At 48.7% G+C, this 21,983-nt stretch overlaps 2 protein-coding genes across 6 annotated transcripts in view; both read left to right on the top strand.

Annotated features, from left to right (window-relative positions):
• COPA (COPI coat complex subunit alpha) overlaps window positions 1-10,810 on the top strand; it is a 42,706-nt gene extending 31,896 nt beyond the window's left edge. For all 4 annotated transcript variants that reach the window (XM_038586347.1, XM_038586349.1, XM_038586348.1 and 1 more), the window contains exons 18-33: window positions 994-1,156; window positions 1,260-1,406; window positions 2,538-2,727; window positions 2,845-2,940; window positions 4,091-4,179; window positions 4,368-4,491; window positions 5,546-5,635; window positions 5,819-5,928; window positions 6,324-6,401; window positions 6,568-6,636; window positions 7,203-7,339; window positions 7,558-7,744; window positions 7,829-7,939; window positions 8,256-8,417; window positions 9,054-9,248; window positions 9,522-10,810. In XM_038586347.1, the coding sequence (XP_038442275.1) occupies window positions 994-1,156; window positions 1,260-1,406; window positions 2,538-2,727; window positions 2,845-2,940; window positions 4,091-4,179; window positions 4,368-4,491; window positions 5,546-5,635; window positions 5,819-5,928; window positions 6,324-6,401; window positions 6,568-6,636; window positions 7,203-7,339; window positions 7,558-7,744; window positions 7,829-7,939; window positions 8,256-8,417; window positions 9,054-9,248; window positions 9,522-9,581 (2,008 nt within the window). In that variant the 3' untranslated portion in view covers window positions 9,582-10,810. The remainder of the gene's footprint in view (window positions 1-993; window positions 1,157-1,259; window positions 1,407-2,537; window positions 2,728-2,844; window positions 2,941-4,090; window positions 4,180-4,367; window positions 4,492-5,545; window positions 5,636-5,818; window positions 5,929-6,323; window positions 6,402-6,567; window positions 6,637-7,202; window positions 7,340-7,557; window positions 7,745-7,828; window positions 7,940-8,255; window positions 8,418-9,053; window positions 9,249-9,521) is intronic.
• A 2,952-nt stretch (window positions 10,811-13,762) lies between these two features.
• Window positions 13,763-20,025, top strand: PEX19 (peroxisomal biogenesis factor 19). Of its 2 annotated transcripts, XM_038586352.1 has the most exons (9): window positions 13,788-13,888; window positions 14,448-14,752; window positions 15,173-15,282; window positions 15,708-15,873; window positions 16,545-16,630; window positions 17,325-17,486; window positions 18,283-18,459; window positions 18,692-18,736; window positions 18,919-20,025. In XM_038586352.1, the coding sequence occupies exons 2-9, from the start codon at window positions 14,704-14,706 to the stop codon at window positions 19,000-19,002; spliced, it is 879 nt and encodes a 292-aa protein (XP_038442280.1). In that variant the 5' UTR covers window positions 13,788-13,888; window positions 14,448-14,703; the 3' UTR covers window positions 19,003-20,025. The 2 variants fall into 2 exon arrangements, with proteins under 2 accessions (XP_038442279.1, XP_038442280.1); XM_038586351.1 differs by lacking the exon at window positions 14,448-14,752 and having other exon boundaries at window positions 13,763-13,888.
• Window positions 20,026-21,983: the final 1,958 nt, after the last annotated feature.

The following is a 21,983-nucleotide window of genomic DNA, read 5'->3' on the forward strand; positions in this document are numbered from 1 at the left end:
TTAGCCTAATGAGAGGTTTATCAATTTTATTTAGCTTTTGCCTTTATTGAACTTCTGTGTTGTATTTTTGTTTTCCATTTCTTAAAATTATGATTGGCTTCATTTTTTTTAAGTATATTCTTTGATTTAACTTAAAAGAACAAAGTTTTTGAGCCAAGTGCTTATTAATTTTCACTACATTTTAATTTTTTGTCTTATATTGATTCTCTAATGTATGTATGTAGAGCTCATTAGTCTTCAGTGTTTCTTTTAGTACAGTGTGTGCACTTAGCATCCTAGATTATCAGTCGTGTATTGTGTTAGCTGTGCCCATAAGTTTGATAAACTTTTTTTTTTTTTAAGATTTTATTTATTTATTCATGAGAGACAGAAAGGCAGAGACACAAGGCAGAGGGAGAAGCAGGCTCCCTGCGGGGAGCCTGATGTGGGACTCAATCCCGGACCCCCTGGGACCGTGCCCCGAGCCGAAGGCAGATGCTCTATCACTGAGCCACCCAGGCGTCCCAGTTTGATAAACTCTTAATTTTTGTTCAATTTAAAATATTTTTGCTTTTTGTTTATTTCTTCATGTGTCAGAAGTTTGCATCTCCTGCTCTTCTACTTTCACTTGTAGCTGCAAGGAAGGATTTAACTGGCCCGGTGACTATATATTAGAAGTTAAGATTTAACTTTAGGGAGAGAAAAAAAAAAAAAGATTTAGCTTTAGGTCTGATTCCTGTAGCCGTGTCTGTTGGCTTCCAGAATAATAGCTTATGAAGGGAGATCATATAATGTGCCCCATCTCTTCCTACTTCATACAAAAGAATAAGTAAATGTGGCATTTAGTTCTGTTCTTTTTTGACTTGCTTCCCATCTATACCATTGTGCAAATAGCACTTGGCAAAAGAGCAGTGACAAGCTGAAAAGTTGTGTCCTTGGCTTGTTCCAGGTCCTTACAGGTTGTGTTTTCCCCATCACTTGCTGAAACTTGTGCCCTCTAATTCCTGTTTGCAGGGACTATGGAATCATCCGAACCCTGGATTTACCAATCTATGTTACGCGGGTGAAGGGCAACAATGTGTATTGCCTGGACCGGGAATGTCGTCCTCGAGTGCTCACCATTGATCCCACTGAGTTCAAGTTCAAGCTGGCCCTGATCAACAGAAAATATGATGAGGTATAAACGAGAGTGCACACTGGGGGGTGTGAGAGAGGGCTGGCACTCCCTTTTTTCCTCTGCATGATCTCTTTTTCTGCCCGACCCCACCCCAAATGTCTAGGTACTGCACATGGTGAGGAATGCCAAACTAGTAGGCCAGTCTATCATTGCTTACCTGCAGAAGAAGGGCTACCCGGAAGTGGCACTGCATTTCGTCAAGGATGAGAAAACTCGCTTTAGTCTGGCACTCGAATGTGGAAATATTGAGGTGAGGGAGACGTGGTCATGAGCCCCATGTCATTGCAGAGAAGGTTGAGAGGGTTATGGTCACATTGTGAGGACATTATTCTAGGCCTCTTCTTCAGCAAGTATGATGCAATTTGAGATTTTTTTAGTTGTTAGGTAGAGCTGTCTTCCTGTTGCTGTTTGCCCATCTCTGCTACTTCCTGTCTCTGCTTCTGCCATAGCATTGCTACTGTCATCATTATCAGTCATTCTGAATTCATTAACTTCTAGAATTGGAGGAACAGAGCATGGAATCTGAAAAGTCTCATTATTTCCTTCACCTTTTACTTCCTGATTGGCTGCTTAGATGTAGTAGTACTTATGATATATTGGGACCTGGAGGGGTACTTGGGTGGCTCAGTCAGCATCTGACTCGATCTCAGCTTAGTGAGTTCAAGTCCTGTGTTGGGCTCCAGGCTGGATGCGGAGCCTGCCTAACGATAAAATAAAATCTTAAAAAATTGTTGAGGGGCGCCTAGGTGGCTCAGTTGGTTAGGTGTCTGCCTTCGGCTCAGGTCATAAGTTCCAAGGTCCTGGATCAAGCCCCACCTTGAGTTCTTGCTCTGTGGGGAGCCTGCTTCTCCCTCACCCTCTGCCTGTTGCACGCAGCTTGCACTCTCTTTCTGTCAAAGAAATAAATAAAATCTTTAAAAAAAAAAAAAAGTGGGGACCTAGAGTGTACAGGCATTATTTTTAAATGGGAGGAGGGCTTAGGTGAGTTAATTTTCTAGTTCTATTTTCTGTAAAAGTAAACATCTTTTTTTTTTTTTTTTTTTTTTAAGGCTCCCATGAAGGGAGCCTGATGCGGGACTCGATCCCAGGACTCCAGGATCACGGCCTGGGCCTAAGGCAGGCGCTAAACCACTGAGCCACCCAGGGATCCCCTAAAAGTAAATTGCTGAGGAGAAGGATAGTGTGATGTGATTCTTTCCATGGAGCCAGAGGGACTCTGTGTGGTGGTAGGAATTTTCAGTAGAATTAAACTGAAAACTGGGAGTGATTACAGCTATAGAGAGCCTGTGGGAAATTTATGTAGAGGCAGATACTTTGTAGTCCCTGGTTTTGAGTCACAGTATCTGCCAACCTGTTAACTCTGACCCTCGGGATTCTTTAGATTGCTCTGGAAGCAGCCAAAGCACTGGATGACAAGAACTGCTGGGAAAAGCTAGGAGAAGTGGCCTTGCTACAGGGGAACCACCAGATTGTAGAAATGTGTTATCAGCGCACCAAGAACTTTGACAAACTTTCTTTCTTGTACCTCATCACTGGCAACCTAGAGAAACTTCGCAAGATGATGAAGATTGGTGAGTCCCCAGCAACTAAGGATGGGAAGAGTGGTCCTTGGGGGAGGGAGGAAGGCAAATAGAGGAACATGAAAACTTAAAAGAGCTAACATGGTATCTCTTCCTGTCTTGATGCAGCTGAAATCCGAAAGGACATGAGTGGCCATTATCAGAACGCCCTCTACCTGGGGGACGTGTCTGAGCGGGTGCGGATCCTGAAGAACTGTGGGCAGAGTAAGTCAGCACGCGGGACTCATCAGCTCTTTTGGGGCTTAGTATTTTCTCTTCGTGGTGAGTTACCAGGTGTAGGGATGAGGTATTTCCCTTTGTTGTGCATTTTTCCAGGAGAGGAAGCATGCTCCCATCCTGCTCGGAGAACATTCTTCAGAGCCAGGTGGGGCTACAGCCAGAGTATTCAGTCTGACCAAGCACTCCTAGGAAAACAGTTAATAGTCATGTAGAGCTAGGAGGTTTTAAAAGGTCCTGAAGCAGAGACATTAGTAAATAGTTGGATGCCATTAAAATTTTATCGTTTTGCTTCAGGTCTGGAGGTTTTACTCATTTACTTATTTATTTGTTTGTATATTGAAGGGATATTTTCAGAGAACTCAGAGTGTACCAAGCACAATACTAGCGTTTAAGATATGCTAGGAAAAAAGAAAGGTGAAAGATGTGATTTGCACGAAGGTGCTAAGCTGTGAAGGGGTCAGACTTGGCGTATGTTGTAAATGTGGAAACAACATGATTTATTGAAGGGTTAGGTATGTGACGAGAGAAGTCAGGAATGATTCCAAGATTCTTGTCAGCGCTGATGAGTGAGCTTAAGGACAAGCGACTGTATTAGTTCCTTACTGCTGTGTAGCAAATTACCCCAAAGCTGAGTAGTTTAAAACAACAAATGCTGATTATCTCTGTGGCATGGCTTAGCTGGTTGCCTCTGGCTCAGTGTTTCTCAGGAGTCTGTGGTCAGGGTGTTGGCCAGGCTGCAGATATCTCAAGGCTGAAGTGGGGGAGGATCCCCCTCCCACACTCTCCACATGGCTGCAGGCTGGCCTCAGGTCCTTGTGGGCCGTTGGCTGGGAAGTGTCAATTCTCTGCCACGTAGGCGTCTCCTTAGGGCAGTTTACAGCATGGCAGTTGGTTTCTCTCCGAGCCGGCGATGGCATCCGGGTGGAGGCCACGGGCTTTGTATCCTAGCCTTGGAAGTGACAGCCCATCACTTCTGCTGTGTCTTGTTCAGTAGAAGTGCATCACCAAGTCTGTTCCACCCTTAAGGTGTGTGTGTGGTGGGGGGTGGATGGATTTTGCACAGGCTTAAATACCGGGAGGCAGGGATTGCTGGGGGATATCTTGGAGGCTGTCTGCCACAAGTCTCTCTTTGCAGAGTCACTGGCCTATCTCACAGCTGCCACTCACGGCTTAGATGAAGAAGCTGAGAGCCTGAAGGAGACATTTGACCCAGAGAAAGAGACGGTGAGTCTTTATTTACATGAGTGTCTGGTTATAGGAGTAACTCTGAGATCTCAGGACAGTTTAAATCTAGAGACGTTAGTCTCCCACCTGGTTACCAGGAGAGGCAGAGAAATGAGATCAAGGGAGGCTCTGTAACGTTCCCTACATGATTCCTGAGAGCTGTTTGCTTTTAATCTTCTGCCTTTTAGATCCCAGACATTGATCCTAATGCCAAGCTGCTCCAGCCACCTGCACCTATCATGCCATTGGATACCAATTGGCCCTTACTGACTGTATCTAAAGGCTTCTTTGAAGGCTCCATTGCCAGCAAGGGTAAGTGCCCCCTTCCGTAGTGTTTTTGTAGTCATTTGTTTTGTGAAGAGCTGCCTACAGAGTGCCGTCAGCTCCTCTGTCCTTTCTTCTGTGTGAGCGTTGTGGAGCACTGAGCCTCCAATCTGAGCTGTGGTACCTGCTTTTAAAAATGAAGTAGGAGCATTATGAGATCATTAAAATTTGGAAAAGAGAGAAAAGAATGTTGTGTCTTAGTCCAGGCCTCCAACACCACTCTGAACATTTAGGTGCATCTTCAGGCTTTTCCATGTACATGTGGTCACTCAGTCCCAATCAGTATTTCGTCATTCATGATGTGCAGTCTTAAGGCATCAGGGCAATGACCTCAGGCTCTGGCATGTGGGTGTATGCAGACATGTGCTACCACCTGCCACCACTTCCCATCCTTACCTGCTCCTGTTTTCTTGGATATGTCTACTGGCTTGTTTTTCTTGGCTGACAGCCTCGATAGACTCCTGGGCGTCTTGTGCCCAGTCCTGCTTGTTCCTCCATCTCTCACCAACCCTGTGTCCCCATGCCCCGTATGCACTTGTGGTGGTGGTAGCTTAGCAGAGATCTCAGCAGGAAACTTAGTCTAAGAGTTGCTAAGGAAAAAGTGGGTTAAGAGGGGCGCCTCAGTTAAGCGCCTGCCTTTGGCTCAGGTCATGATCCTGGGGTCCTGGGATTGAGCCGTGCATTGGTCTCCCTGCTCAGTTGGGGAGCCTACTTCTCCCTCTCTCTCTGCCCCACCCCCTTGCTCGTATACATGCTCACTCTCTCTTTCAAGTAAATAAATAAAATCTTAAAAAAAAATGGTTTTAGAGGCAGGGTTTGGGAGCAGGAAGGCCAGTTGTTTCCATCTTTTTTCTATTCCCTCTCACTTTGAAACCTACTGCAAGTTAGCATAGCATATATACTACAAAAATAAAAAATAAGAACGTTAAGTGGACAGAGCCTTGGCACCTGCGTTGGTAAGGATGCAGCTTGCCTGTAGAAGAAGCCAGATTTCAGACTTGCTTGGCTATAACCAGCTCCTTTTTGTTCCTTCCCTCCATAGGCAAGGGAGGAGCACTGGCGGCTGACATTGACATAGACACTGTTGGCACCGAGGGTTGGGGAGAGGATGCGGAGCTGCAGCTGGATGAAGGTAAGAGTGTGCTTCTTGGACTCTCCTAGCAGGATGGTGGCCTGGACAGGGGCTGGGTCATGGGGTGAACCCTGGTCCCAGGGTTCCAGACCATGGGACCCACAAAGATCCCAGCATTGTGATTTCTTTGGGCTAAGATTGTATCACTTTGCAAATCCACTTTGAGCCTGGATTTTCTTACAGACGGGTTTGTGGAAGCTACAGAAGGTCTGGGGGACGATGCTCTTGGCAAGGGACAGGAAGAAGGAGGCGGCTGGGATGTCGAAGAGGACCTGGAGCTCCCTCCTGAGCTGGTGCGTGGGGTTCTCACCCTTAGAAGGGTCCCTCTGCTTCTCCCTGTGCAAGCCGGTATCCTTACTGCCCCTCTCCCCCTTCCTGAGGCTCCTGAAAGGGAGGGGGGTCTAGACCCTCCTGATCTGATGCTTGTCTCTCAATTTGAAAGAAAGCAGGAGGTAATTAGGTTGTGCCAACAGCAGCTAATGAAAAGGCAGCAGGCTTTGTTGTCTGAATTGGAACTTTTGGGGTATCATTTTGCTGGTGAAGCTGCTCCTATTTTGAGGGTCTTCTCCCACAACCACCCCCTTCCTCCGCAGTTGAGGCTGGGAACAAGGCAGAGGGCTATGTTTAGATTTATCAGGACAAAGTGCTTGAATGGCTTATAAGATGACTGACCTGTTTTTTGTCCTAGGATATACCCCCTGGGGCAGCTGGGGGTGCTGAGGATGGGTTCTTTGTACCCCCCACCAAGGGAACCAGCCCAGCTCAGGTAAGCAGGGAGGCACGGCCTCATGGGCATGACTGTTTATGAGCTGGCCCTGCCGGGTTAGTGTGTCAAGAGCATCTGTACTCCTCTGCTCTAGAGACAGAGTTGGATAGTTTAGGAGGAGAAAGGGCAAAGTTTCACTTGGCTTGGGTTTTCCGTTTCTTGTTAGATCTGGTGCAATAATTCTCAGCTTCCAGTTGATCACATCCTGGCAGGCTCCTTTGAAACAGCCATGCGGGTAAGTCTTGCAATAACGTTGGCTTTTGTTGAGTGTTCCTCATTCAGGGTCCCCAGGAAGACGGTTGACTCATCTTCATCAAGTGGAAATTAATATATATCCACAAGGGCAGAGATGTGTCTTTATCATGGGAACCCTGGTCTTGCCTAAGGAAACTTGCCTCATAAGGCCTTCCCCTTCCATGCTTTCCATTTGGCTTAGTAATCTCTTCAGGTGGGTCTTCGCAACCACCTCCCCCTCATGTGTAGTCTGCTTTCTGGCTCACATCAGCGAAATCAGCACCCCTGAAGGAACAGGTGTGGGTTTTGAACACTAAGCTGTATGTTATGATGGCAGTTAACAGTAGCTACAAATGCAGTAGCCTCGAATGCTTCCTCAGTGTTGGCTGTGTGTCAGGCACTACCCTAACTACTTTATAGGTATTATTAAATAAGGCAGGTCCTATAATTAAGTGTAATTTACTGGTGAGGAAACGAGTACAGAGAAGTTAGGTACCTTGCCTAAAGTCAGCTAGTTTTTCAGTGGTGGGATTGCAATTTTTGTGTTTCTTTCCTCTTGTATTCCAGCTTCTTCACGACCAGGTGGGGGTGACCCAGTTCGGCCCCTACAAGCAACTGTTCCTGCAGACATATGCCCGCGGCCGTACCACCTATCAGGCCCTGCCCTGCCTGCCCTCCATGTATGGCTATCCTCATCGCAATTGGTAAGGCCCTTGCTGCTAGCTGCTGTCTCCAGCTCGGGGAGGTATTTCAGACAGCAGCCTGGGGAACAGTTAAGCCCCAGAGCTGAGGTCCCCTAGTAGGAAGAGAACTAGGGCTGGAAGCCCCGTGAGGTTTGGTTTACACATCTGCATCCTGCTCCCCTTTGAGCCGAGTGGGTTTCCCATTGTCCTTTCTTCTTCCTACTTCTCCAAACTCCCAGGAAGGATGCAGGCCTGAAGAATGGTGTGCCGGCTGTGGGCCTGAAGCTTAACGACCTCATTCAGCGGCTGCAGCTCTGCTACCAGCTCACCACAGTCGGCAAGTTTGAGGAGGCTGTGGAAAAGTTCCGTTCCATTCTTCTCAGCGTGCCTCTTCTTGTTGTGGACAACAAACAGGAAATTGCAGAGGTAGGAGGGGCACCGCTTGTCCCAGTCTGGGCACCCTCATATCCTGGCCTCTGCACCGTGACCTTGCTTCGCCCCTCTCTGTAGGCCCAGCAGCTCATCACCATCTGCCGTGAGTACATCGTGGGTTTGTGCATGGAGATAGAAAGGAAGAAGCTGCCCAAGGAGACTCTGGAACAGCAGAAGCGCATCTGTGAGGTACGATCTCTGGGCCTCTGCACCGTACAGAGGCGTCTTCCCCTTCCCCTTCAGTAGATTTGAATTCTTGAATTCTAAACCCAGATTTCAGTGTGGGGAGAACGAGAGATTTGGGCTCACTTCTGTGAGGAGAGGATGTATCTTCTGCGCTTCTTCATTCCCTCAGTCCTCCATACCCAAGGGGCAGAAGCTCCTCTGCTGTATAGTCCTAGTTTTGTTTGCTGTGTATCCTGTTTAATGCACCGGTAGCAGCCTGTAAATGACCTACTTCTGCTGTAGCGTCAGCCTGGCATGTGTCCCTCCTTCTGTCCACCAGATGGCGGCCTATTTCACCCACTCAAACCTGCAGCCTGTGCACATGATCCTGGTGCTGCGTACGGCCCTCAACCTCTTCTTCAAGCTCAAGAACTTTAAGACAGCTGCCACCTTTGCTCGGCGCCTATTGGAACTGGGGCCCAAGCCAGAGGTGGCTCAACAGGTATATGGGAAATCATTCCATAAGCATAAAGGAACCAGATTTGCTCTTATGTGGAGGGGCCAAGGCCATTGCCTCTGAAACAAAGCACTGAATAGCAACATTCCACAAAAGGAACCAACACAATGCCATCTTCTCTTTCCTTAGTGGCACGGGTGCCTCCTTCTGTTCCTGGAAAGTGAACTTCTAACTCATTCAGACACGGTGCAGGTGTAAGAGGGACCTACTACCAGTAGAGTCCACTCTTCCTGTCCCTAAGCTCTGCCACCCAGTACCACCACTGCTACCCACCCCCCGACACGTGCCAGCACTTGTGTTCACTAAAAGCATTCCTCTTGGGTAATGGAAGCCAATCTTAACCCTTAGAGTCCTGACCCTGATATTTCTCAGACTTGGGTGGAGGAATATGGGTCTAGATCTGTGGAACCACTTTGTTATCGAGAAGGGGAAATCCTGACGTGGCAGGAATGGTGATTGTGACCCCTCACATATGTCCTGTACGAAAGACATATTCTGTATTCACTTGGTGCAGTTGGATCTTGAATCAAAGAAACTACTAAAGCATGGCGCTGAGATCATTTGAGTTGCAGTGTGCAACTTGCAGTCGTCTTAAATAAAATCTTTTTTCCCTTCCTTCAGACCCGCAAAATTCTGTCTGCCTGTGAGAAGAACCCCACGGATGCCTACCAGCTCAATTATGACATGCACAACCCTTTTGACATCTGTGCTGCATCCTACCGGCCCATCTACCGTGGAAAGCCAGTAGAGAAATGTCCGCTCAGCGGGGCCTGCTATTCCCCTGAGTTCAAGGGTCAAATCTGCAAGGTCACTACAGTAAGTACCATCCTCCAAAAGTGCATCCGCGCCATTGAGAGAAGAGGAAAGAGAAAGAGGCATGTTGGTCCTTTTTTTCTCCTGGATTTGCCTCGAGCTCCTTGGGGCAGCAGTATTGAAGAAAGCTTGAGCTACTCCCACTGCTGTTTACTGATGAGTCACAGACATTAACAGCATACTTTCCTGTGCTCCCTGAGGACCGGAGGGAGTAAGCTTTCTGGGTTTCTCGCCCTCACAGATCCCTAACTTTTCCCTCCGTCTCCTTTTCCGCAGGTGACAGAGATTGGCAGAGACGTCATTGGTTTAAGGATCAGCCCTTTGCAGTTCCGTTGAGGCCCCCTTTGGTGTGTGCAGGTCAATCACCATATTTTCCTCCGGAGAAGCAGCATCTCTGTCCTTCTAGCGCCTTCTTCCTCAATTACCCTTCAAATTATTGACATTTAGATCACCTGCTCTAAGTCCTAGTATCCCTTTCTCGTCTTCTATGACTAATCAAAATGTCTACACTATTTGTCATTGTCTCAAGGTGACTACAGTTATGATCACAGTTGGTCTTGCCTTCCCGGCTTAGATCTTTCAAGGAATAAATGAAGACTCAGTGATGCGCATTTGCTTACTAAATTCCTTCAGCATTTATTCTTTCCCTCCCCATCACCTTTGTATCTTCTTTTGAAAAGAAGCAGGGTGTCATAAATAAATAATATCCCATCTTTTGCTCAGCCACAGCAAACTCTTGCCATCCCCCGTTTATCTTGGACCTTCCAGGCAGGTACCCTCTGTGTGCCCAGAAACTTTAAAATGTGAGAAGAAACTTGTTTTCCAAAAATGCATATCACCTTTTATTGATTTGTTCTCTATACCCATTGTTCTTGTGTTTTGTTTCTCATCCTTAATAAATTTCTTATGAGAATTTTGTGACCCCATTTGTTTCTCAGACACCCTCATGTTCCTATTCCATGTAGCTGCCTCCCCAAAGTAGATAGCTTTTTTTAATTAAAAAAGTAATAAATGCCCATTTTTAAAGCATATATTATTCACATATTAAACTGAGAGTGTAGAAAACAAGTAGCTCCCCTGTTCCATTACTGAGGGCAGCCTTCCCCCTTTTGCTAGTTACAGCCAGTACCTACTGAGCTGTTCTAGATGTTTTACAGGTTATTCATATGTGTATATTAATTAGTAATACAATACGTTGTATTATCTTACAGTGGTTACATTGGCAATACAGTAGTTTGCTTGTGGCTTTAAGACTACAGTTGGGGGATCCCTGGGTGGCTCAGCGGTTTGGCACCTGCCTTTGGCCCAGGGCACGATCCTGGAGACCCGGGATCGAATCCCATGTCGGGCTCCCGGTGCACGGAGCCTGCTTCTCCCTCCTCCTGGGTCTCTGCCTCTTTCTCTCTCTCTCTGTGTCTATCATAAATATAAATAAATAAATAAATAAATAAAATAAGACTACAGTTGGATAGAGTTGATATATTGTGCCTGTGATTACAGTTTGTACCTTTTTTCATTTTAAACTCATGTTTTCAATAAAATACATTCATCTAATTCAAAACTCAGTAAAGGTAATAAGTATTGTGACATCCTTCTCCCACTCTTTCCCTCAGCTACCCAGTTCCTGTCGCCTTCCCCCAGGAGCTGCTCTTTGGGCGTCCTTGTACGTACCAGCAGTTTATCTATACACAAGCAGATAGAAATACGTTCTTCACTGCTCCCCTGCTCTACATAATGCAGCACGATACTAAATCATTTTGCACCTTGTTAGTTTTATCATGTACCATATTTAAGATATTTGTATCGTATATTAGCTTCCCTTGCTTTTCTTCTCTGCCTAGTGTACCCTTGTATGATTTACTGTGGTTTATGTAAATTGCCTGCTTTGTTGATGGGTATTTGGATTGTTTTCCATCTTTGGCTATTATAAACAGTGCTGCAATGAGTAACTTTAACATACATTGTACAGTTTAGGGAAGTGTGTCTGTAGGACAATCTCCTCGAAATGGAATCCTGCGTCAAAGAACACAGGGCTTGGTGTTTTTTAGCTTTAAAAGTTGCTTGCTTAAACTTAGTATCCCCAAAGTTTGCCTCCTCAAGAACTTGCATACTGCTTTGATGACATTCTCAAGCTGTCAACATTCTTTCTGTAAACAGAGGCAAGTTGGTGATAAATTTTGGCAAAAAAAACCCCACAAAACACTTTTTATAAGTTTAAAAGTTATATTACAAAACTTCATTTAAAGATTTTATTTATTCATGAGAGACACAGAGAGAGAGAGAGAGGCAGAGATGCAGGCAGAGGGAGAGGCAGGCTCCATGCAGGGAGCCCGATGTGGGACTTGATCCCGGGTCTCCAGGATCACTCCCTGGGCCAGAGGCAGGTGTTAAATCACTGAGCCACCCAGGGATCCCCTCAAAACTACTCTGATACAAACAAACTTTATTCTGAACTGAGGGATATAACAAAAGGAGGACAATCTATGCTTCCTGAAGCTCAAGTTGTTGGGGAAACAAAATGGATAAATGTAAAATAACTGTGAATATCAGGCAAGAATTTGCAGTTGGGCAATAAACAATGAGGAGCCGTTAAGTCCTTAAGTGAGAGGATGGTATAAAGAAAATGCTGTAGGGGTGTCTGGGTGGGTCAGTTGGTTAAGGGTCCAACTCTTGATCTCAGCTCAGGTCTTGATCTCAGGGTTGTGAGTTCAAGCCCTGTGTTGGGCTGCATGCTGGGCATGGAGTCTTACTTTTAAAAAAAAATGCTGTAAAATACTATTTTGCAACAGTATTCAGTATACATTAGAAAGGCAGGTGATGAATAAATGTGGAGATGAGGTTTTAGGAGTATCCCTAGTGAGAGAAAAGCAGAGCAAGTTTAAGAAATGAGGCAAAGGAAGAATCGTGCTTGTTTTCAACTTCATGTTCTCATTTATTTCTGGTATTTTGCTTATTAACATGCTAATGTTACCACATTAATGTGAAACCAATAGAAATACCTGTAACATGATTGATGTAACTATAGTCACATTCGAAAGACACATGTAAGTGGTTTGGAGTTGAAGGAAGGAAGCCTGGGATAGATTCTGCAGGTGTTGGGGAGAAAGGGGTTAATCAGAGGGATCCCTTATGGAAATTTAGAATTGAAAAGAACTTTAACGTTATGTAGTTGCCATCTGAGGTCTTGAGTGGTGAAGGGTTTTGAACAAAAGCAGTTGGTTACAGAATTGGGACTGGGACTTAGCTCAGCTGACTTTGGGTTCAGGATGTTTTGTCCTCAGTCACAGCCCTTGGGGCGGAACAATACAGCGCGTGTTGCACAGGTGTGATTTAGGAGTCTGGGGGATCCCTGGGGGGCTCAGCGGTTCAGCACCGCCTTAGGCCCAGGGCCTGATCCTGGAGACCCAGAACGAGTCCCAGATCTCACGTCAGGCTCCCTGCAGGGAGCCTGCCTCTCTCTCTCATGAAATAATTAAAAAAAAAAAAAGTCTGCGCCCTGTCTGGGAAGCAGAGAGTACCTAAGCTGGTGCTCGACACACATTCCAGCGTGTTCTCGGGAAGCCAAGGACGAAAGCCGCCAAGGGACTTCATTTAGATGTGATTTCCCCATTTTACGCCCCGCAGCACTCGACGGTTCTCCGAAGCCGTGGACCTGGCACCACACCTCCGTGTGCCGGTCCGGGCCGCCTCCAGCCTCATCCCCGAGCAGCGGTCCCCACCCCCCTACGTCCGCGGAGCCCAGCACGGGGTCCCAAAGGCAATGGATGCCCCCAAAGTGCTAACGCAGGCCTCCGTCTGAGGCAGGGGCGCCCTGTGTCGGCAGGGAAGGCAGGTGTCCGCCTGCGTCCACGCGAGCGCCCCAGCATCCCTGGGTTGGGCGCTGGGTTCTGAGCAAAGGAGATGGTTCGGGGGAGGCCGGGGCGCCGCTGCGGGGTCTGCGGGGTCCCCGGCTCGGTCCAGGCGCGCACACTGGCTTTTCCTGCCGGGGCTGCCTCCGCCGGCGCCGGCTTCCCAGTTGCCGGGCCTGGATCGTCCGGTCCCGCCCCGCCCCGCCGCTGGGGAACGGGGGGGGGGGAGGGGGCGCCCCGCCGGGGTCCGGGCAGGTGCAGGGCGGGGTGCAGGGCGCCAGGGCCCCGCAGTGAGCGAGTCCCGGCCCGCGTGGTGGTTGAATTCGGGGCGGGGCGGGGCGGCGGCGGGGAGCCGGGCAGGCCGCGGGGGAAAGCGGCCCGAACGCCGGGTGCCCTGGGCGAGACGAGGAAACGGCTGCTTCCCGGAGAGTGCCAGAGGCGGCGGTAAAGGGAGCCGGGCTGCTAAGTGACCCATGCCGTTAGTTCAACGGTTCCCGGCCAGAAAGGAGGAGAAGGGGGAGAAAAAAAAAAAAAAAAAAAAAAAACCCACACCGAAAACAAAAACACAAGCCCACGAAGCTTCCTGTCCCTTTAAAGATGGCGGCTCCGCACCGGCCCGCTCTGCTATTGGCTGCCCGAGGGGGCGGGGCGGGGCGAGGGGCGGGGCGAGGGGCGGGCCGAGCGCCGCGGAGCCCCGCCCCCTACGGCAAGCCGGACAGAGCAAGATGGCCGCCGCCGAGGAGGGCTGTGCTGCCGGTGCCGACGCGGACCGGGAACTGGAAGAGCTCCTGGAAAGTAAGAGCTCGTGGGACGAGAGGCCCGACGCGGGCGGTCGTGAGGGCTCGCTCCGGGGCAAAGCGAGCCCCGAGGTCCTGGGGGCGGGGGAGGCTCCCGCAGGGTTGGCGGGGGCGGCGGGTCTCCTTGCGACCCCGGAGCGAGCCCCTGGGCCGCGCGGGCCGCGGTCTCCGTCCTCGGCGGCGGGTCAGACCGGCGGTGCCCGGGCCGCAGGGGGAGCGGCAGCGCGCGGGACGGCCCGACCCCAGCCCGCCTTGGCCTCGCCGCGCAGGTGCCGGGACCGAACTTCCCGCCGGCAGCGGCTTTCGGCGCCTGGGGTCGGCGGCCGCCGCTCACCTGCCCTTCGCCACGTCAGAGCCGCCCCCGCGCCCCCACTCAGGCCGCATGTTCTTTCCTGCCCGCCCCGGCCCTCCCGTCCTCGGGTGGTTGCTTGCCCACAAGGGCCCGTGTCGTGCCCGCCACCCCTCCTCCTCCCCTCCTCCCCCAGCCTGGCAGGCGGGATGGCGGTGAGGACTCAGGTGTTCAGGGCAGAGGTGAACACGTTCTGTCTCCTGCCCAGTCACAGAGACGTGGGCAGACAGAAGGACGGTCAGACACGGTGAGGAGCGCCAGGTGGCCCTGTGCATTGGCACATTCTCTGCAGGGGCGAGCCGGCTGCGGGGAACTCCGGGAGCTCCGCCCCCCTCCCCGGCAGGGCTGAGGCAGGGCTGAGTCGGAGGGTAAGAGGAGAGACCTCAGTGCCCTCCGGGGAGTCCGGTGTGCTAGCCCTCAAGTCTGTGCCACACCAGGACCCAGGGGACGCCGGGTGGAACATCATGTGGCTGCCGCTTCCTTGCCAAAAATCATTCTCTGAAGGTCTCCAGAGTGAGTCCAGGGGTTGAGGGACATGTGTGCTCTCTGCCCTTAGACGTTTATATGGGATTTCTGGGAAATCGTTACAGTGTGGCAAGGAGGCCTCTGTGTAGTGGGAGATGCGTTTGCACAACTCTTAATTCTCTCCTCCCGGCTCTGGGAGAGATGCCTCCTCTTCCACCCTAAGGGATTCCTTTTACCGTTGATCACCATAAATTGGGTGGGTAGATGAGGAGGGAGGTGGGGAAGCTGATTGAAGGGTGGGCCAGGAGAGGGAGACTCAAAAAAAAAATTTTTTTTTTAGGAAGGTTGGCACATTGATTGTTCTCCTAATGCTTTGCCCAGAACGCGCCCCCCCCCCCCCCCCCCGCACCGCAGCCTTGCATCCTCATCCACCCCCCAACACACACACTGTGTCTCTTGTCTCTGAAGGTGCTCTTGATGATTTCGATAAGGCCAAACCCTCCCCAGCACCCCCTCCTACCACCACGGCCCCTGATGCTTCAGGGGCCCAGAAGAGATCGCCAGGAGACACTGCCAAAGTATAAATTCCACCCTTTTAAGGGATGGGAGGGGATGGGCGTGCATCTCTGAGCAGACGTGGGGCAGGCCCCTGTGGGTTGGAGAGGATGGGGGGAGGAGGCCTCGGCCTTAGAGTGCTGAGCGCTCTTGCAGGCCTTAGTCCTGGTAAACAGGGACTTTCCATGATGGAGAGGTGGGTTCTCAAGGCAGTTCTTTGAAAAAAAAAAAGAGTAGGTTTACATGATTGTTTTGGGAATGCCATCCTATATATACCCTTTCCTCAGTGGCCAGATGCCTTTTTTACTGTTCTCCTTAAGAGAGGTAGTTAGAATGTCCAGTGGAGGCGGGCAGGAGGGAAGCACTGCATTTCTCAGAGCCACTGCCTGTGGCTTGTGTCAGAGGGGTGCCAAATAAGAGATGCATTTTGGCCACCCCTTCCCTGCAGGATGCCCTCTTCGCCTCCCAAGAGAAGTTTTTCCAGGAACTGTTCGACAGCGAGCTGGCTTCCCAAGCCACTGCAGAGTTCGAGAAGGCAATGAAGGAGTTGGCTGAGGAAGAGCCCCACCTGGTGGAGCAGTTCCAGAAGCTCTCAGAGGCTGCAGGGAGAGTGGGTGAGAAGGCAGCCCAGAGGGCTGGAACTCTGTGAACCAAGTCCTGACATCTGTGTTGCCTGAGAACACTAGGTCTCTTAGTAAAGCTGATAGCACTCATCATATCACTGCTTGTGGGGAGGGGCCGGGAGGTGGGAAGAGGGATGGGAACATGGTATGATGAAAGGGAGGAGGCTGAAAAGACATTGAAAAGATGACTGAAGACTGACCATTTTAAAGGTCGTAGTGTTGTGGGTGTCATCGTGGAGAATAAACTGACATGCGCAGTTCATGTAGCTTCATGAAAATGACTAGGAACCACAGAGGATTCAAGAGATTGGTGTGCTAGTGATCCACTAGTAAATGTTCTATATCTATGTCTACTATATAGAAGATCTCTATATCTTCTATATCTATATATCTATAGATATATCTATATCTACTTGATAACCAAGTCAGTCTGGGTAAGCAGACAGTTAAAATCTAAAATGGCTTTTTATTTTAAGATTATTTATTTATTCATGAGAGAGAGAGAGACAGAGACACAGGCAGAGGGAGAAGCAGGCTCCCTGCAGAGAGCCCGACGTGGGACTCGATCCCAGGACCCCGGGGTCACGCCCTGAACCAAAGGCAGATGCTCAACCGCTGAGCCACCAGGTGTCCCCTAATATGGCTTTCTTGATCTTTCTTAGGCAGTGATGCGACATCCCAACAAGAATTTACGTCTTGCCTGAAGGAGACACTAAGTGGACTTGCCAAAAATGCTACTGATCTTCAGGTGAGGGAAAGGGGTGGGGTCCACGAGGGACCCCTCAGGCATATCAGCAGCAGAGTCTCAAAAGACAGACTTTGTTGGGTAGCATCTAAAGTCTGTTCCTGCCACACTGTTTTGTTGCAAGTGTAAATCGTTTTCTCCCACCTGAAAGGGTGGTAAGCATCTCAAGAAGGCAATATACAGATCTTCCTCAACTTATAATGGGGCTACAGCCTGATAAATCCATCATAGGCTGGAAATAACATAAGTTGAAAATGCATTTAATACACCTACCCTACTGAACGTGACAGCTTAGCCTCGTCTACCTTAAACACTACAGAACACTTACACAAGCCTAGAGTTGGGCAGAATCATCCACCACAAAGCCTATTTTCTAATAAAGTATTGAATATCTCATGTAATTTATTGAATGCTGTGCTGAATATGAAAAACAGAACGGTTGTAAGCAGATAGAATGGCTGTTAGTGCATCGGTTGTTGACCCCGGTGATCACGTGGTGGCCTGGGAGTCACAGCTGCTGCCCAGCATCACAGGAGAGTATCATCTGTGTTTCGCTAGCCTGGGAAAAGATCCAAACTCAAAATGTGAAGTACAATTTCTACTAAATGTGCATTCCTTTCACACCATCATGAAGTTAAAAAATGGTCCTAAGTTAGGGACTATCTGTATTTGCTCACCTCTCTCCTGGCCTTTCTAGAACTCAGGCATGTCAGAGGAGGAACTGACCAAGGCCATGGAAGGGCTGGGCATGGACGAAGGGGATGGGGAAGGGAACATTCTCCCCATTATGCAGAGTATCATGCAGAACCTACTGTCCAAGGATGTGCTGTACCCGTCACTGAAGGAGATTACAGAAAAGGTTTGTGGACTTAGATTTCTGCTTTCCCTCTTTGTTTTCCATTGCATCAACCCCTGTGGGCTACTTTGTCTGCTAGAGCATACAGAGCTAGAGTAACTCCAGTGCATGATCCATTCACTCTTGTTTATTTGGAGCAGGAGAGCTGGGAGGAGCTGTGTCTCTGGGAATAAAGGTACCACACCGAAGATGTTTAAGATAGAAAGGGATGTCCTTCAGCTCTCGTTCCTGTAATCTGGTTTGAGACTGTTGCTGACCAACCCTTTCTTACATAGTTGTAATAACTTCATTTGTTTCTCCAACAAAGTTTCACTGAGGATTTACTGATTTATGCTACAAACAGTTTAAGAGTAGTGTGAAGGATGGCCCCTGCTGTCAAAGAGCTTACGGTTTCACTGAAGAAACAAAATACAGGAATAGTAGCTCTTCAGTGCCACGTGTGGTCAAGTGTGATGTGAACAGTGTGGACCAGGAGACAATAGACCAGGGTCTGGGTGGACCAAATCCAACTCTCAAGCTAAGAATGGTTCTTACACAGTTAAAGGTTGTAAAGTCAGAACAGAAAAAAGAAAGGATATGTGACAGATCACATATGACCTGTAAGGGCTCAAATATTCCTGGTAGCACAGCCAGGTGATGTGGTTGGAGTCAGTGCTGCTTCTCACACTGTACTCGCTTCTTTAGTATTTCCTTCCTCAATATCTTTTCGTTTCTTCAAGTTATATTGTTTTTTATATTTAATTGCCCTTCCCAGGCTATTGTTCATTAATTCTTCCCCACCCATTCTCTCTTTCCTTAGTATCCAGAATGGTTGCAGAGTCACCGGGAATCTCTTCCTCCAGAACAGTTTGAAAAATATCAGGAGCAACATAGCGTCATGGGCAAGATATGTGAACAGTTTGAGGCAGAGACCCCCACAGACAGTGAGGCCACTCAGAAGGCTCGTTTTGAGTTAGTGCTGGATCTTATGCAGCAGGTAAGGCCTCCCCTTGCCATCTGCCTCCTGGTGCTGTGTGTTTGGGTGTTCAGTGGAGGAGGTATCAGGGAGGCATGCCGCACTGCCACACCTGGGTGGAGGAGGGTGCCCAAGCGAGGTCACATAGCCTGGTCCTCAGAAGAAAGGTGAGAGACTATGGCTCAAATTCTTAATTGGTGTGCTGTATTGTCTTCCAGGATTTTCTCTTTCTCAAATTCCTCTTATTTTCCAGCTACAGGATTTGGGCCATCCTCCAAAAGAGCTGGCTGGGGAGATGGTGAGTATATGTTTCCCTAGATTTGAATCTGAGTCCAAGTTTCTGGAATTCTGTAATTGTTAATGATTGCATGTGAGGTGATCACCATGGCTACAGGGGAGGTACCGTCAGAAGCTCTCATTTGAAGTAAGAACAGTAATCTCAGTCCCCCCCGCTTCCCCCCGCCCCGGTCTCTTCTCCAGCCTCCTGGCCTCAACTTTGACCTGGACGCCCTCAATCTGTCAGGCCCACCAGGTGCCAATGGCGAACAGTGTCTGATCATGTGAAACACAACACGTGTTTTGTCCCTGATTCCCAGCCCTGGGGAACGTCTGGAGTCAGCAGGACCACTGGGACCTGAGGCTGGAGTGTCATCTGCGAGAGCAGTCTGCCCTCTGCCCTCTGTCATCCCAGCTGAGATCGTGCCATACCAGCTGAGGCTTTTACTCTCTCTTTCTAGTAATAAGGCCTATTGTGCAGGCCATTTCTGTGAGCCCCATCCATGTGGTTTCTGCTGCTAGCAAAGGCCCAGCTACCTACCAGATGAAGGAAGGCACCCCTTGTGGGGCATGCACTTTCTTCCCTCCCAAATAATGTTATATATGGCCACACAAATGTTCACTTTTGCATCCAGGGTCTTCGTGCCTTGTCTCTACTCCCTCTTGGACCTGGGGAGCAGAGACAGAGTCCTGGGACTCTGTATTTCTCTAGTTCTTTGGGGCAGGGCCTTTGGGAATGAATGGGGAGAAACTTCACCTGGGCTGGGGCTCTAGGTCTGTCACCATTCCCTCTTGCCTTCGGACAGACCGTTGTGAACTCTGTGAAGGAAACGGAGGTGGGGGCTTTTGCATCTCATCACAGTAGGACTGAAAGAGAAGCCCTGGGATTCTCCTCTCTCTGGGTGCTGAGCCTTCAGCTCCTTGTTCCAGCCCGAGAACTCAAGGTGCTACCTTGGTTCTTTGTACAATGCTGTGTGATCTGGGTGAAACCAGCCCTTGACCTTCCTGCGCCCCTGCCTCCTCATCTTCTCTCTTTTTAAATACCTGTTTATTCCAACTCTTCTCTGAACCCAAGCTGTGACAAAGAAGGGCCATCCACCACTCTCATTGGCCCCTCTCCCTGGAAAACATATAATTACAGTGTCAGGTCTAGGAAATGAATGACTGTTCTTCCCCAGATCCAGGTATGTTCTGGCTTATTTGAGACCTCTGATTTCTTTGAATCCTGTCCCTTGATTAAGCAAGTGACTTGGAACGGGAGTGGGGTGCAGCCTGGGTCCTTTTTCTTGACTAATAAATATTCTGATTGAAGAGTGTGGCCTGTTTTTCATTCAGGTCTTTCTCTGATCTTCCTCACCTTCTGTAAGCTGCCATGTGAGGAATGTTTGCCTGCTAGTTCTGGCTTTTACCACCACCCCCCTTCCTCAGCTCAGTCTGCACCTCAGTTGGCAATGGAGACTGAGTCACCATCTTGCCTCATTCCCTCTGGGTGTTTCAATCTGGGAAGCCCTGGGAAGCCCTTCAATTGGTACCATACCCTAACGTTTGGTATTCTTATTGTTAGTAATATATCGTTAACATGGTATTTTTTTTTTATTACTTCTTTTTTTTTTTTGAGTTGACCTTGCCCTTTTCTTGGGGAGCCAGTCCATGGACCTTGGCTGCCACGTGTCAGTGGATACTCTGGTCAGACCAGCTGGCATCCCGTTTCTGCACTTGGAAGATAATGCACAGAGCAAGTGTACATTCAGCCCGAGACACTTTGTGCTCCTGACATGCCACTTACCTCAGATTAAGCTTTTCACCCCTTAAAATGATCCTGCATGTTCCAGGGTATTGGCAAGGAAGGAAATACTGTGAGGGCCTCAAGCTGTTTGGGAAAGTCCTGCTACTGTACCTTTTTTTTTTTTTTTTTTTAAGATTTTTTTTTTTTTTTTTTTATTCATGAGAGAGAGAGAGGGAGGCGCAGAGACACAGGCAGAGGGAGAAGCAGGCTCCACACAGGAAGCCCGACGCGGGACTCAATCCTGAGTCTCCAGGATCACTCCCTAGGCTAAAGGCGGCGCTAAACTGCTAAGCCACCCAGGCTGCCCCTGCTACTGTACCTTATCAGAGTAGGGAAGAGTCCTGGTCCCAGGCTGAGACTCCTCTACTCTGGAGGAGGTGGGAGCAGTGTAGGTGGACTTGCGATGGTGGGCACAGGGCCTCAATGGCCAAAATTCTCTCCTAGCTCTAGCCAAAAGGTGGACGAGGATAGAGAGGAAAGGGGAAGAACAAACCCTGTCCCTTGAACCAAGTGCCTACCATACTGGCAGTTTTCTTTTACCAATTGTCACTCCTGCTGGCCTAGTCAGGGCTTCCTCCAGGAATCTAACAGATGCCCTAGTCCAGTTTACTTTAGTTACCAAGCCATTTGTTTTCATTTCATTGAACATAAGCAAATTGACCTCCACTTACACTCTGTTCCAAAAGTTACTATTTGAGTGATTCTGGGACTCATGAAAGGACAGAGCAGTCCTTCTCAAACTGTCTGTGGTAAAGGACCAGGCTTTTTGCTTTATAAATATCCAGTCCTTTGTACCCTAAGATGTGTTCCTGTTGCCTGTGACAAGTGTGCAGTTCACACGGTACACAGCCCACTACGCAGACTTGGCCACACCTGAATTGACCGCACCCTTTTCAGGAGAAATCCAGTGATTAGGCATCTGGATATTACAGCAGGGTCACAATGCTCAAAGGTTTCTAAACACTCAGTTTCTAACTCATCATGTCATAGACTGTTAAAAAAAGTGTTCATGGACCAGTACAAGTCTTGAACCATCTTGAGTAGCACTGCTCTGCCCCACCCCCCGCCCCCCGTTTCCATAGCTCCATCAGCTGCACTGATACATTTCTGTACCTGTTCTCTCTCACTTGAGGATTGCTCCTAGTGAACTTTTTTCTTTGGCAAGGTATTTCACTGTAAAGATATTTATAGTATTTTTCTAGCCTTTTCTCTTGCTTAAAAATAGCCATCACAGAGTTTAGGTTTAAGCTGTATATGGAGTTTTTATGCCACTCGCAAACTTTAAAGGAGGTGCCTTTTTGTTCCGAAATTCTGTATGTTAGATAATAAATTTGTAGTTGTTTGGATGGTTTAATGAATTAAGAATTGAATTCATATAGAATTTGTGATAATGATATTTTAGCAAGGGCCCCAAGAAGTGCTTATAAATAAGCTGTTGAGATGGCTTTGGGGAACTTGGAAACAATGATAGCTTGCAGTAAAT

Source organism: Canis lupus, chromosome 38 (genome assembly GCF_011100685.1).
Source record: "Canis lupus familiaris isolate Mischka breed German Shepherd chromosome 38, alternate assembly UU_Cfam_GSD_1.0, whole genome shotgun sequence".
Taxonomy (NCBI): Eukaryota; Metazoa; Chordata; class Mammalia; order Carnivora; family Canidae; genus Canis; species Canis lupus.

Bases quoted from the DNA above. Each gene is read 5' to 3' on its own strand.
- PEX19 (XM_038586351.1), top strand. From the start codon at position 13,819: ATGGCCGCCGCCGAGGAGGGCTGTGCTGCCGGTGCCGACGCGGACCGG. The intron at 17,487-18,282 runs GTTTGTGGACTT...CTCTTTCCTTAG, and splicing joins TGAAGGAGATTACAGAAAAG to TATCCAGAATGGTTGCAGAG. The intron at 18,737-18,918 runs GTGAGTATATGT...TCTCTTCTCCAG, and splicing joins AAGAGCTGGCTGGGGAGATG to CCTCCTGGCCTCAACTTTGA.